A 15548-nucleotide genomic window follows, 5' to 3' on the forward strand; every position below is an offset into this window, starting at 1 on the left:
ACACTATAAAGTTTTGTACAGTAACAATACACTTAGCTCATCCATAATAATATTTCAAAAAAAAGATCACTGAACTCAATATAGCAACAAAGCAGTTATATCCTCAAAGTTCACCAGATTAACATGTTAATTAAATAAAAATTTGTCCTCAAATCTATCAAATATCTTAGAAAGCTTGTAATCAAACAATATCACACCCTAAATAAACAAACCTCATTTATAAAGATTACATCTCACAGACTACTTGTCCTAGAACAAGCTCTATGTAGAACAACAGTGGTGCACTAGCTTTATTTATTGTCAGCCTTAATATGCTGACTGGGAATTCTGGGACTGTTTCCGAAACATGCTATACTTTATCTAAACTTTCCCAAATGATACTTAATATTTCACATTAATCTTAGGTGAAATCCAGATCACCTAGGAAAAAATATAATTATAAAATGAGGTTTCCGTTACAATCGCTGTAATAATTGTATACACAAATAATCCAAGGGCTCAGTGACAGTTTTAATATCTCAATATTCATTAGTATTAATGACAACAGAACTTGAAAAAAAAAACTTGTGATAGTTTTTCTTTTATAAAAAATTTGATTTGTTTATCATACCTAACTTAGCTTTATAAAAGTCAGACCTGTAGTTACTCATTTTAACAGATGTGATATAAAGAGAAATGAACTAAGAAAAACATTTAAGAATACCTTGAAAACAGGCTATCGTAACAAAAATTAACCAACAGCAAAAATGCACAAAAGCAGCTGTATTAGACTTTTTGGTGCAAGAAAAATGATAGCATAAGAAATTATACACACATGCTTAAATTTAATGAAACATGCTCTCAAGAAATCTCATGTATATTGAAAGATACATCAATTAATCATCTAATCCTCTCACACTAAAATTTCACCATCAGTTTTAATTATGCACCACAGACACAAAAAGCTGTGAGGAAAGCAACCGAGTATATCCATAAGCAGGCAGACATATTTGGACCTTATGCATCAGAACAAGGAAGTGGTTAACGTGAAGGTTAGTAATATATATACCTGGTTCGAAGTGGATCTCCTACTGATGTATCAGTGTATCCAGTATATGAAACAGATGCAGACTTCGTGTGACCTTTTGGCCTTGGAGTAGGAAAGTCATCACCCCTAGTAGTAGTACTGTTATAAATGTTCTTATTAGTAGTATAAACCGGAAAGTTTGCATGCAATCTCCCAAAAAGGTTATTAGTTTTAGTACAATCCTTATACAACTTTTAAAGTTACTTGCTTAATCTAACAAGTTTACGTCATAACAAAGACACAAAGAATCACACATGCACATTTCCCTTATTTAAAAATAGAAGAAAAAGAAAGAAGGAAGTATTACTACTCCTCATTACTTCTGGTGATCTTTCAATCTTTTGACAAAGTTCAGAGACAAAAAAAGAATGATAATTTGGTTTACACTTTGCACAAAACAGTTTGTGGATAAATCTAATATTTTAGTTCTGACAAGACATATTCTTGTCATAAATTAAGAAAAATCACCTCCAACTTCTTTTAGTTTTATACAAAATCAGAAATACAATGGTCTGTCAAGTAACATGAAGTTCAATTGATTGGCCATGAAGCTTACTCCTGTAAATTGGACATTGATGATTTTAAATCTTTACAGTTCAATTGACTGTCCATCCAGGTTACTCTAGTAAACATAGCATTGGAAATCAGTGGCTTTACATCTTTATAGTTCAACTCACTGTCCATCCAGGTTACTCCAGTAAATGTGACATTGGACATTAGTGGCTTTACATCTTTATAGTTCAACTCACTGTCCATCCAGGTTCTCCAGTAAATGTGACATTGGACATCAGTGGCTTTACATCTTTATAGTTCAACTCACTGTCCATCCAGGTTACTCTAGTAAATGTGACATTGGACATTAGTGGCTTTACATCTTTATAGTTCAACTCACTGTCCATCAGGTTACTCTAGTAAACATAGCATTGGAAATCAGTGGCTTTACATCTTTATAGTTCAACTCACTGTCCATCCAGGTTACTGCAGTAAATACAACATCAGACACTCATGACTTTACATCTTTATAATTCAATTAACTGACCATCCCACTTACTCCAGTAAATATAACATTGAATATTACTGGCTTTATGTGTTTATAGTTCAACTAACTGGCCATCCAGGTTACTCCAGTACATATAGCATTGGACATCAATGGCCTTACATCTTTAATGTCCAAATGACTAGCCATCCAGCTTACTTCATTAAATGTAACACTGCACATCAGTGACTTTACATCTTTATAGTACAACTGACTAGCCATCCAGCTTACTGCAGTAAATGTAACACTGCACATCAGTGACTTTACATCTTTATAGTACAACTGACTAGCCATCCAGCTTACTGCAGTAAATGTAACACTGCACATCAGTGACTTTACATCTTTATAGTACAACTGACTAGCCATCCAGCTTACTTCATTAAATGTAACACTGCACATCAGTGACTTTACATCTTTATAGTACAACTGACTAGCCATCCAGCTTACTTCATTAAATGTAACACTGCACATCAGTGACTTTACATCTTTATAGTACAACTGACTAGCCATCCAGCTTACTGCAGTAAATGTAACACTGCACATCAGTGACTTTACATCTTTATAGTACAACTGACTAGCCATCCAGCTTTCTTCATTAAATGTAACACTGCACATCAGTGACTTTACATCTTTATAGTACAACTGACTAGCCATCCAGCTTTCTTCATTAAATGTAACACTGCACATCAGTGACTTTACATCTTTATAGTACAACTGACTGGTCATCCAGCTTACTGCAGTAAATAAAACATGGGACATTAATGACTTCATATCTTTAGTCCATAATCTTTCATTCCAATATGAACAGTCTGGCAACAATGTTAAAATAATAGTGTTGGTATAGTCAGGAGGTACTCTGCCTCTTCTAAGAACACTGGCCACTTGACAGGAACATACAAAACTCTCAAAATCTGGTGAGCACTCCATTTGTTTAATACCTTTTTCTTGAACGAACATACCGACCTGTAGAGAGGAAGCAGTAATATCCACTAGACTAAAGGGTCCATCAGAGAAGAAAATGCCAACACAACATATATTTTATAGAATACGATTGCTCTGTGTGTGTGCACATGTCACTCTACAGTGCCAATACCATACTTCCACCACCATCAAATGAATGATTTTTCTCTATGTATTTAACTGTTATCTAGTTGCAACATAAGCAAAACTCATTTACAGAAACAATACTGCTCTAGGTGTCATCATCTTTCAACCAGTAAAGATGAGCTGTTTAGTACATTGCTGCAAGTAAAATGTACTTAGATGCAGCTAAATACACATCCTATATGCCAGATGTGTATCAATGACAATATTTGATTCAGTTTTGAATCAGGTAACCTATTAAAGTCATGGATGAGAACTGACAAATACTGATCATCTGTTTGTGTTTTAATAAATAATCAACCTTATAAAGATGTTGTACAAACAACTGCTTAGAAGTGGTTTCACACTCTACTGGCAACTGTTAGGACACTTCTAGTTAATTAATGATTGCTTGCTTTGATTGGCAAGCTTCCAACAATTCAATGGCTTTCTATGTGCAAGTAAAACCTAGAGGTCTTCTTTCTTTGAGGTATAGCTGTGTTTCACAAAGAATCTGAAGATATATAGACTGTAATTCAAAGCAAGAAATAAAATAATACTGTATGAGGAACCACTACAACAAAGAATTAATAGTCTGTATCTATTATTAGAAACCACATCACTGATGATAAGTAGAGGTAAGGGTGTCATTATTTTATAATACTAACATATCCTTCAAGTGGTTATAATTAGGTAATATTAATATTGCAATACTGAATTAAGTTTTTTGTTTTTCAAACAGACTTCTTGTTTTCCTCTTTCATTGAATGATCATGTGACAAGTAAGATAACCTGTCAAATCATTTTTCTAACTTATGCTAAAGGGAAAAACAATTTGTCTGACCAACATATTTGAAGATGTAATTACAACTTTTAATAAAATTATAAAATAATTTCTCTAGAAATATCCAACAGTAAATAGGCTGAAAACAAGTTTTTAATTCAAGATTATGGCATGAACTAACAGCAATTTTTTAAAAAAACCACGAATCAGAACAAACCATAATTTTGTATTTTATCAAATAGTAATGAAGGTACAAACCATAATTTATTTGAATGATCATACACTTTAAGGCCTCAACCAAACATTATCTGAATAATTAACTACATTACTGTCAGGTCTCAGCTTGTGAATCAAAACTTTTATACAGAGGTTTTGTTCAACATTGTTTCTTGCCTCCATGCAAGTTTTTTGAATCACAAGTTTTGAACTGTAATTAATGGTGTTAGATATGAAACAAGTTAACACCTTTACCATTTTAAAACACATTAAAGTATTATTCCTTTGGTTTGTTTCATTTTCCACAAAGATACTTGATGCCTATCTACACTAGCCTTTCCTAATTTTGAAGTGACAGATTAGAGGAAAAGCAGTTAGCCAGCACTACCCACCTCCAACTCTTTGGCTACTCTAATCAAATAGTGGGATTTACCATCAGTTTTACCATGGCACCCACTATCACAAAGTGCAGACTGAAATATATATATATATATTGGCAATAACAGGAAGAAAACCTTGGTTCCATGGTCAAGCATGCTAAACACCGAGCCCAATAAGATCTCTTTTAAAGTGTTATGCAACACATCACTAAACATATAAATAAATAAACACAATTATAACAGTAAAAATTTGCTAATTACCTTATTCTTTAATTCCACAAAGTTTGTTAACTTACTAAACAACCACCAGAAATGATCCAAAGAAACAAAAGAAATTGAAACCCATTTAAATTGTAAATCACATTTAAAAAAAAAGTATGGAGTTTGAACACATTTTTAACATTTGGAAGAAAGAAAATGAGGTGTAATATACTAAATTTTATCTGGATATAAATAAAATTTTCAAGGTCTTGTTGGAGCAACTTCAAAAAATACAGTTGCAAAAAAAATCACGGACATTCAAGATGTTTACGAAAAAAAGGATTTGAAACTTAGGCTTAACATTCTAGTTTAAAATGTATGTTTTTGTGTGTTCTGTTGATTACTAAACAAGGATGGTAAATAAACATTTTGTGTAGTTAAATATTTTTCCTCAAAGAAAATAGAGCAGGGAGCAGAAAACTTATATTTTTTTAATAGCACATGTACATTTAGCTTTCCAACTTGTTAGTTATCACAAATACCCTTAAGAGGGTACAGGATACCTTCCTACTGCTGATTCAAGGTCAACACTCCTTCCACTTGTAGTACTTTTAATATCATAGGTTGTGCGTCTTGGGATGCCACTGGGAAGGTTTTTCCCTGGGGTAATATTTGATCCACCAATGTTAGAGGGTTTTCTCACTGAACCATATCCTCTTGAAGGACTAGCTGTTGTTCCTGGTGTACTTGGAGCAGATATATTTGAGCCTATCAAAACATACACAAAAGTCATGTACAGTTCTCTGAAAATTCTGTAATTAGTAATTTAAAAAGTTCCACTACATACAGTAAACCTTGTAAGCGGGCAACTTAGAACAGTTGAATTCTATTATCATCATGCTAAATACAATCAAACTTAAAACGATTTTCACCATTAAGTCTTGAAACCAGTAAATAAACTCATCATGTTATAGACTATAAAAATATGATACTTATCTCATTTAATGTTGTATTTTTGGAGAGAGCATGTAACATGTCCAGTAACACATCAACATGAGATCACAACATGAAACACATTATTTGAGATACAAATTACAGAAAAATGTTATTACTTTTCAGTTTTCTTAAAAAACAAAACAAAAACATAACTTAGCACAGTAACATAAAAATAGTTCTAAAAGAAATAACCTAGCACTGGAGAACAGTATCACAAATGCACAGTTATATCAATAATGGATAAGCTGACAAGAGTGGTATGTGTGCAGTTATATCTGTAATTGAACATTTGACAGATGTACTAGCACATTAATACCTGCAACATATGAGCTGACTGATACAAAAACATTATACCTATAACTAGCTACACAGTACATTTCAGACTGTTTAGCTACAACTGTATTCACCTTAACAACACCTCAGGTTATAATCCCTTAACAACAGGGCCCTGCAAAGCTTTCAAATTCAATTTGACTGTGAACCAAGACTGGGGATTTGGTTGGTTGGTTTGTTGTTTGGCATTTTATGTGCAAAGCAATTAGGCTATCTGCACCAAACAACCAGTAAAAAAAATAAAAGCAAATTAAAATTACTAATATTCATAAAAAGGAATAATGTTAAAACAAAATTTAATTTTTGAATTAAACACTTAAGTGTTAAGAAGACTAATGGCCCTTAAAAACTATCACCATCAAGTGTCACCATCACTATTAGCACTGTCCAATGTCAAGGTTTTGTTTGGAATTTCGTGCAGCTACATGAGGGCTATCTGAACTGTTCAGGGTAACCCTTGGGACACAACATGTCTAAAATGGTGCCATCATTGAGAGTTATGAAGACAGCATGACAGTAAAATGTGGACTATTGTGAGCTGAGTGTCACACAGATCACACATTGATGCATCAGTCCCAGATAAAAAGAAATGAGGAGTTAAACTGTGACTAATGAGCAGTCTAATTAGGACAATTTCTTCTTTCCAATCTTTATGGAAAAAAGATGACCAAAGTCCAATAGAGGGTTTTGTCTGGAAAATCTTGTTTTCACATTGCTCACTCTAAGTCGACTGCCAACTGGCATGGAGCTGAGCCTTGGATACAGGACCATAATCCATGTATGGAACAGGCACAGCAGTCATAGCACCAGAGCAGACAGACTTAGCGGTGGTCTAAGCGAGCTCATTCCTGCAAATACCAACATGGCCTGGTATCCAGAAGAACTGGACCACTCAGTTTTGAATATCAGCTAGAACAGGGTGAGAGCTAATGTGAACAATTCCAGGACCAGTAGAGAACTAAGAGTCTGTGTAAATATTATGATCTGTGTACTGCATAACATCAACGTGACCCAAGACAAAAGAACAAACAATTCAGCAGTGAACACAGACACCATATAGGGAGATCCTGTAAGCCACCACAATTTACACCTGATTTCAAACCATCTGTACAAATGGCAATAGAAGGATGATTCGAAAATGTTCAGTAAAGAGAAAATGGTACTTCCAATCAGGAGTATCCACTTTTCACAGATAACTCAAAGAAAGATCACATTTGGGGATGGTAATAAGCCATAGTGGGATGGGCTGACCAGTGGATACAGCAATGTCATTCAAAGACAGACCCAATTCATCCAACAGTGCCTGGATATGAAGGCCAAAAGGAACAATGGCAGATGATCTGTTCTGAAAAAGTATGGCCCACTGAGGAAGGAAAACACAGCTCCAGGTGGCACACCATGGAGAGGATTGAGGTTTTGAAGCATACAGTAAAGATAGTTGCAAACAGTGAGGTGTAGAGAAGGTTCACAAGACTGTGTTCAAGCTCTGGACTGGAGAAGTGCAGAAAGCCCCCATGCATAACCAAAGACACTGATGATCAACAGGGTTCAGCATCTTCAAGGCTGAGGTCGCAGCAGAGCCACAGTCCAGAAACTCATAGTCCAGTTTCAATCGAATGAGAGAAAGACATATCTTTAGTATAGAACATCAATCTGCTACCCAAGAGGTGGAAGACAGGACATGGAAGATGTTTAGTGCTCTTGTACATTTGACTTGTTCGACATGTGGTATAAAGGTCAGCTTACAGTAAAAGATAAGCCCTAAGAACTTTGCCTCATGGATCAAAGAAAGCACAACTTCACCAACATGAAGTTCAGGATCAGGTTGAATACCACACTAGCATGAAAAATGCATGCAAACAGTTTTAGAGAGAGAGAGAAGTTAAAACCATTTGATGCAGTCCACTTCAGTAAGCGATTGAGGACAGTCTGTAGCTGCCTCTCAATAAACCTCATGCCTGACAAATGACACAAGATGTGGAGGTCATCAATATAGTCTGTTTGCAACAGTAAGATGAAGCTGTCCAGTGATGGCATTAATCTTTATACTGAAAAGTGTGACACTCAAGACAGCCCTGAGGGACTCCAAGTTCCTGTTGGAAAGAATGGGAAAGTGTCGAACCAACACAAACTTGAAGTTGCCTGCCCATTAAACAATTTTTAATAAAAATGGGCAAATGGCCATACAATCCATGTAACTGGAGGTCTCACAAAATGCCATGCCTCCCTATAGTATCAAAAGCCTTCTCAAGGTCAAAGAATACTGACACAAGATGTTGCTTGAGAAAGGTTTCTCTGATTGACATTTCAAATCGAAACAGGTGATCCATGGTGGAACACTGTTGTCAGAACTCACACTGGGTAGGCAAGAATAGGTTGTTTGATTCGATGAGTCAAAGAAGACGAGCATCAACCATCCTCTCTAAGGTCTTACAGAGACAGCTCGTCAAAGCAACTAGACAGTATTATGAAGGAATCTTGGGATCCTTCCCTAGCTTAGAGAAAGGTATGACAACAGCCTGGTGCCATGCATCGGGTAAAACATACTCCTGCCAGATCTGGTTAAAAACAACCAGCAGAATAGCAAGAGAAGCAGGAGAGAGATGGCTCAGCATCTTGTAGTGTATGTCATCAGGTTCGATTGATAGCTTGAGTTCCATTAGTGTAAAGAGGTGATCATAGTCATAGAGACAATCAGCCCAAAAGGAGAGTGGCAATTGCTCTGCCCAAGTCTTGATGGCTAAGCGGCATAAGATGAAGAAGTGCTACCTACCCAGCAAAGGCTTTTTGAACCCTCCCATCGATATCAGCACCTCCCCAGAGAGGATTATGTCCATTTAAGAGACCCTCAGGATTAAAAATCAAGATGGTAACTGTTCAACAAGATCTTCAAGGTCTCATAAATCATAGGTCTCTTTGAGAGAGAACAAACAGTGATGGTATGACCCAAGGAAACACAGATTGTTATGGCCTCCAAGGGTATGCTGAGTGGCAAAAACAGGGCAGGCACATGCTGATCAACCAGCAATGCCAACCCTCCACACAACCTGTCATTTCTGTACAAAGAAAACTACCAAAAGGTGACTGTATCAGCAAGTTTCAGAAATGTTTCCTGTAAGGAAAGACACAGGATGGTAAGAAGTAATCAGTGCTTTGATGTCATCCAGATTACAACATAAACCTTGACAGTTCCACTATATTAAAGTGGCCATTTTTACTTATGTGTAGACAAATTGGGTGGAGAACCCTTCTGTTTTCAACTATGTCATTTTTCTTTATTTTATTTATTCTGGATCGTGCCCCGAGTCAACTGGGCAGTTCTCTGTTGTTAGAAGAAGATTCCAGCAACTGAGGGCATGAATGAATGATCATTGTGCATCTTGGGGCTGGAAGAGAAGAAGTTGGATCCGAGGGAATGCCTGTTACCAGAACCAAAGGAAGTGGATTTAGAGATCTGCTGGAATAAATGGTAGGGACAGAGATGGGTGTTGACATTGATTCATCAACTTTCTTAACCATGGAGGTAAAAAGAATTGTCATATGATTTGAGAACAATTCTTTCAAAAGAATGGAGAGATCTGTCTGCACTCCCACTGTAGCAGCATAAGTCTGAAACAAAGGGTTAGACAGTAACTTTTGAGCCTCAGGGCAACAAATGTTGTTAATAGTTTTCAAACACTGTACCTCTTTTTCTTCCACCCACCTAGGGCATGAACAAAAGTAGGACAGGTGACAATTAATGCAATAAGGCATCAGGGTCCTTGCTGCTGCAACAAGCACACATTAAGGAACATAATGTATTTGACTAACTGAACCACTGACATGGGAAGCATCTGAGAGGGTTCAGAATATATGGCCATACCCTGCAATTAAGATAACCTGCCTTGATGGAGGGAGGTGGACGTGACAATATAAAAGTCAAAATTACGGCATTGGTCAGCATCATGATTTCATCTTTGTGAGTGGAGATACACCTTACTGCAGAAACCCCTTGGGTTGAGAAACCAGTAAGGATTTCTGGCTTGGAAATGTTCTTCAAATCCATTTCGAGAACAACTCCTTGCGATGAATTCAGAGTAGCATGGGGAGTAACCTTAATGGATATATCCTCTATGGTCTTCACTATATTTAGGAGTGGATGTTTTCCACCAATGTATCACCAGAACAAAGCTTTCTAACTGACTTAAGAGAGCCAGCAAGTCCCTCCAGTCTCTTCTGAAAAAAGAAGGGGATATTTGTCCTAAAGGTCTCTCTGATAAAGAATATAATATCAGCTAATGAGGTACAGGTGTTGAAGATTGTTGTTCAGAACCTCCAAGACATGGCTGTTTACCAATAGTTTGTTTTTCATCATTTTTTTAAAAATTTGATTAGGGGTATCCATAATAAAGAAAGAATGTTCCAGTGATCAATGACCCCACCCATTATGGAGCCTTACAAGGGGACACACTACAGTGCCAAACAAGGACACTCCAGCAACGCTAGGGTTTTGTGAGCACTATACCCAAATACTAGCATCAGATACAATGTCCATAACACTCATTGAAAACATCCAACACTGGTACCTGGTTGACCCTAGCCCAAGTAGACCAGCCAACCAACCCTGGGGGCAACCCCAAGGCTGTCTGTCTACAAGAATTCAAGGCAAAAGTGATGCATTATGGTTGGACCCCTCAACCACCAGAATCCTCTCCTCCCCTTCACAGGTTGCTGGCATGGCAAACATGTGGGTGGATGTTCAGATCCTAGAGGAGGTAAACTTAAAGAACAGAACACAGGGACTGTGTGGCAGACTTTGGAACTTAGCTTTTAATTCAGTCTGTATACAGGAACCTATTTCCTTATATCAACACTTTTTAACCATTCTTCTTCCACACATTGAAATACATCTTTTGTTTTTAAAAATATTTACTTTTATACTAATTAATTGTGTGCAGAGGCACTCTACATAGAGAAATAAACCATTTGCTATTTGATTTAAAATTTAATTCAGCATATACAGTTACGACAGAAAGTGTTTGTACCCCTGCATCGCGAGTAGTTTTTTCCTCATAACTTAAAAAGTATTATGATTAGGATAATGAAAGCATAGTATATTATAAATATTATACTAACACACATCCACATAAATTTTTATGTAAATTGAACAACAAATAAACTGTTTATAAACAAATAACCAAACATAGGAGGGGCAGAAAGTGTTCATGCATCTACTTTAATGGTCAGTTGTGTAGCCTTTCAGGTGAATTACTTGGTGCAATCTCTCCTCATAGCCCTCCATAATCGTTTGACAGTATTCAACTGGTATTTTCTTCCATTCTTCTTTACAGAAGGCCTTCAACTCTTGCAAGATTTTCGGATGATGCTGATGAACCCTGGTCTTCGACTCATGCCAAACGTTTTCAATTGGGTTGAGATCAGGTGACTGAGATAGCCACTCCAAAATACTTATATGGTTCCTCTGCAACCAGGATTGCATGTATTTCGATGTGTGCTTGGGGTCACTGTCGTGCTGGAAGATCCAACGACGCCCAAGCCGCAAGTTCTGAGCATCATTCTTGATATAAGTGCCTAATATACCAATGTACTCTTCTTTTTTCATGATTCTGGTGATGCGGTGAAGGCTGCCTACACCAAAAGAACTGAAGGAACCCCAAAGCATGATTGAGCCACCTCCGTGTTTAACTGTAGGGATGGTGTTCTTTGGAAGATTTCGTTCCCCCTTCTTATGGAAAATATAGCAAACATCATGTGGCCGAAAAGCTCGATTTTAGTTTCGTCTGACCAACAAGTGCTCTTCCAAGAGGTAAAGGGTTTATCTACATACTTTCTTGCATACCTCAATCGTGCTTCAAAATAAACAGGCTTTAAATATGGAGTTCTATGGGAACGGCATGCATTGAACACAGAAGAGCTTAACATGTTCGTAACCGTAGAGGTGCTTACTTCAACCCCAGTTTCCCTTACCAGTGTCTGTATGTCATTACGTGTTAAACGAGGGTTCCTACTAACTTCTCTGAAAACCTTCCTCTTGGTTCTCTCTGGAATTTTAGTAGGGTGTCCGGAGCAAGGGAGGTTAGCAGTTGATCCTGTAAGCTTAAACTTGACAATTATGGTTTGAACAGTAGATTTCGGCACATTACGTTGTGTAGCAATACTGGAAAGAGACACACGAGACTTGGATTTTACAATAATTGTTTTTTTTTAAATCACTGGACAGTTGTTTCCTGTTCACCATGATGACCAAGCAGATGATGACGGAGATGGCGCTAAATTGCCAGAAGTACATTTTTTGCTGGCTAAATTCCAATAATTATGAACCCAGTGTCTAGTTCTGGAATGGTATAATGTAGTTTATTCACCAAACTAAACAAAATTTTTACAGGAATATCAGCTTTTTTACACGTTCTGAACTGTACGAACACTTTTTGCTCCTCCTATTTTTGGTTATTTGTTTATAAACAGTTTGTTTGTCATTTAATTTATATACAAGTTTTTGAAGATGTGTGTTGGTATAATATTTATAATATATTATACTTCTATTAGCCTACTCATGATACATTTTAAATTACGAGTAAAAAACCACTCAGGGGAACGAACATTTTCTGTAGTAACTGTATAATCAGTATAAGCACAACTGATTTGATTCGAGATTCAATCTGATTCAAATATTTTGTGATGATTTGATTTAAAAAATTGTGATTTGCTGGGTCCTACTTGACAATCATTCCAAAACAATTACAAGAAGCTTCATAACATCATGACTATACAAGGTGTTCTGATGCAACTTATAGCTTCCGATTGTTGAACCTTAAGTTCAAGTCCTGTTCTCCACTAACTGACATTTCAAAATTAACATGTTTTGATAACATTGATATAATTTAAACCTTAACAAATTAGCACAGAAAAAGGAAAAAAAAAATCAGAATCCTAGTTTTACTTTAAAAGCAAGTATAACAAGTACTTCAAGTCCATATGAATAATACATATTAAATGAATGGATATACACACCTGAAGGTTTGGATCTGACCCATGTTAAAATTAAGTATTTTTTTTTAATTTGAAAATTGTCAAATTTCATTTGCATAATCTCTAAAAAGCTCATGACTAAATTTCAAATATATTTCTTGATCTAAAACTTTATCTGTTATTTTCTTTACCTTAACACCATACAAAGTTGGTCATTTTGATGAACACTGTACCTACAATTATATATATATAAATTATTCTTTTTTATTTTCTAAAATAACTTCAAATTATAACATGAATCTATATTTGTTCATCCTGAATAGCTTTAAACTGGTAACATAAAATCATCTGTTTATAATTAAGTTTTATTGTCCCTCAAACCATGTCTAACTAATAATACCTTCACACAAATTGTATCTCACATTATCCTATTGAATTACATAATGTATGGACCACTTGCAAGTTGTTCCCAAACACACATTGGGAAAAGTTTGTATTCATTTTACCTAATCTAGTTAAAAAAGTTTCTAATTTTTAAATTTTGGTTACTTTTGTAATAGTGAAAAAATACACATGGGAAAGAAGAAACATGGTACATGACTGTCATTTTAATACTAACGGTACATACTAATTGTTTTATTTAACTAACACCACCAAAGAAAACAGAATAATAACACATAAAAAGAAGACAATGTCCAACAACTATCACAATTTTTCTTGCTTTCTAACTATGAGACAACAGCTGTTAAAAATTAAGCTAAATTCACTGATGTCTTTCCTATGGGTACAAAGTTTGAACTGGAAATAATAAAGGACAACTCTGTCCAGAAATCAAAGTAATATACCATTTCATCTCATAAATTAATATCTTGTCTTCCTGTTGGTTATCAATAACATAGTATTAAATGTCAGAGTGGAATATCGACAATTTCAGAAAGAGATAATGTGGTCAAAAAGGTTCCGATTTCAAAATTGATGGTTCTGTAACCAAATATGATTAACTCTGAAAATTATCCTTTGCCTGAAAAATAATATTATCATGTATAATGTACATTACCTTTCCTACTTCTTGTAGAGGTGGTAAATAGAGAAAATGGGATGTCTAAAAGGCAAATATCACAATTAACATACCGTGAGTAATCAAGGATTTATCTTTTTGTATAAATTTAAGAATGTAATTAATTATTTCCTATATTTTGATGGCAACTTTATTCATATACGGTAAAAATAAAGTACTTTAATTAAATTATGAACGTAACTCAGCAAAACCTTGTGACATGCACAGAAAAGGGTGCTTACAAGCAGAGTTAAGAAAACAGAAACTGAAGTCCAAAAATTGAGATGTTGAATTTTAGATAAAACTTATACTCAAATGTAAACTTGCATGTCTGAAAAACAAACCTGAATGATATGAACTATAATAACGATGCTTTGTAGCTGATCACCACAAATTAAAAATAAAAATTACAGTTATATAACAAGCAATCTAATAAAAAAACAACAAAACAATAATAAAATACCAATTTTTCCTATTCCAGAATTTTCAAGAACAGTAGAGTTTGTTTTGACAGTGTGTGAGCCAGATGAGTTCACTTGTGTTGTGACTGTATTATTCACTGTCCTCGTTGCTGTGACTTCAATAGCATTCTGTCTTTTGTAGGAAGAAGGCCCAACACTTGCTGTTCTAGTGTTCTGACTTTCTACTGAAATATATACACACAAGGCACTGGATTTCACATCTAAAAATCTCTGGCTAAAAATGCAAAAGAATAAACAACAACAAAGAATCAATCTGACAGCACCTGACTTTCATATACCTTCAGCTACTTATGAAACTTTTGCAATCACCAGTATTCTCATTTGGGACCATACATCAGGCTAGATGGCATCCCACATAGTATTCTCATTTGGGACCATACATCAGGCTAGATGGCATCCCACATAGTATTCTCATTTGGGACCATACATCAGGCTAGATGGCATCCCACATAGTATTCTCATTTGGGACCATACATCTGGCTAGATGGCATCCCACATAGTATTCTCATTTGGGACCATACATCTGGCTAGATGGCATCCCACATAGTATTGTCATTTGGGACCATACATCTGGCTAGATGGCATCCTACATAATTTTAAATATCATGGCAGTACACTTAGAAAACATCCCCTCTCATTATGGTACACTTAGAAAGCCCCCTCCCCTGTGGTAGAGCAATTAGAGCATCCCTCTCCCCCCAGTCACAGTATTCTTAGAGAGAACACTCTCCAAAAAACAGTACATTTAGAGAACATCCACCCCCAATGGGGGAGCAATTAGAGCATCTCTCCATCCCATTGCATTACACTTGGAGAGAAGCCTTTCCCCATCACAACACAGTTAGAGAGAACCACAGTACAATTAGAGAGCACCTCTCCTCCTACAACATTACAAATAGAGCACCTCTCCTCACACCTTCACACCAATGACACTACAACTTGAGC

General features: G+C 35.9%; 1 protein-coding gene across 15 annotated transcripts in view; it reads right to left on the reverse strand.

Annotated features, from left to right (window-relative positions):
• The window catches only part of LOC143230226 (MAP/microtubule affinity-regulating kinase 3-like), a 67005-nt gene that overhangs the window by 4686 nt on the left and 46771 nt on the right, over positions 1–15548 (reverse strand). For 7 of the 15 annotated variants that reach the window (XM_076463376.1, XM_076463382.1, XM_076463381.1 and 4 more), the window contains 3 exons: positions 14585–14767; positions 5330–5534; positions 1049–1165 (listed from right to left, as the gene is read on the reverse strand). In XM_076463376.1, coding sequence (XP_076319491.1) covers positions 1049–1165; positions 5330–5534; positions 14585–14767 — 505 coding nt within the window. The remainder of the gene's footprint in view (positions 1–1048; positions 1166–5329; positions 5535–14584; positions 14768–15548) is intronic. The other 8 variants (XM_076463386.1, XM_076463385.1, XM_076463387.1 and 5 more) reach the window with 4 other exon arrangements.

This window comes from Tachypleus tridentatus, chromosome 10 (genome assembly GCF_004210375.1).
Source record: "Tachypleus tridentatus isolate NWPU-2018 chromosome 10, ASM421037v1, whole genome shotgun sequence".
NCBI lineage: Eukaryota > Metazoa > Arthropoda > Merostomata > Xiphosura > Limulidae > Tachypleus > Tachypleus tridentatus.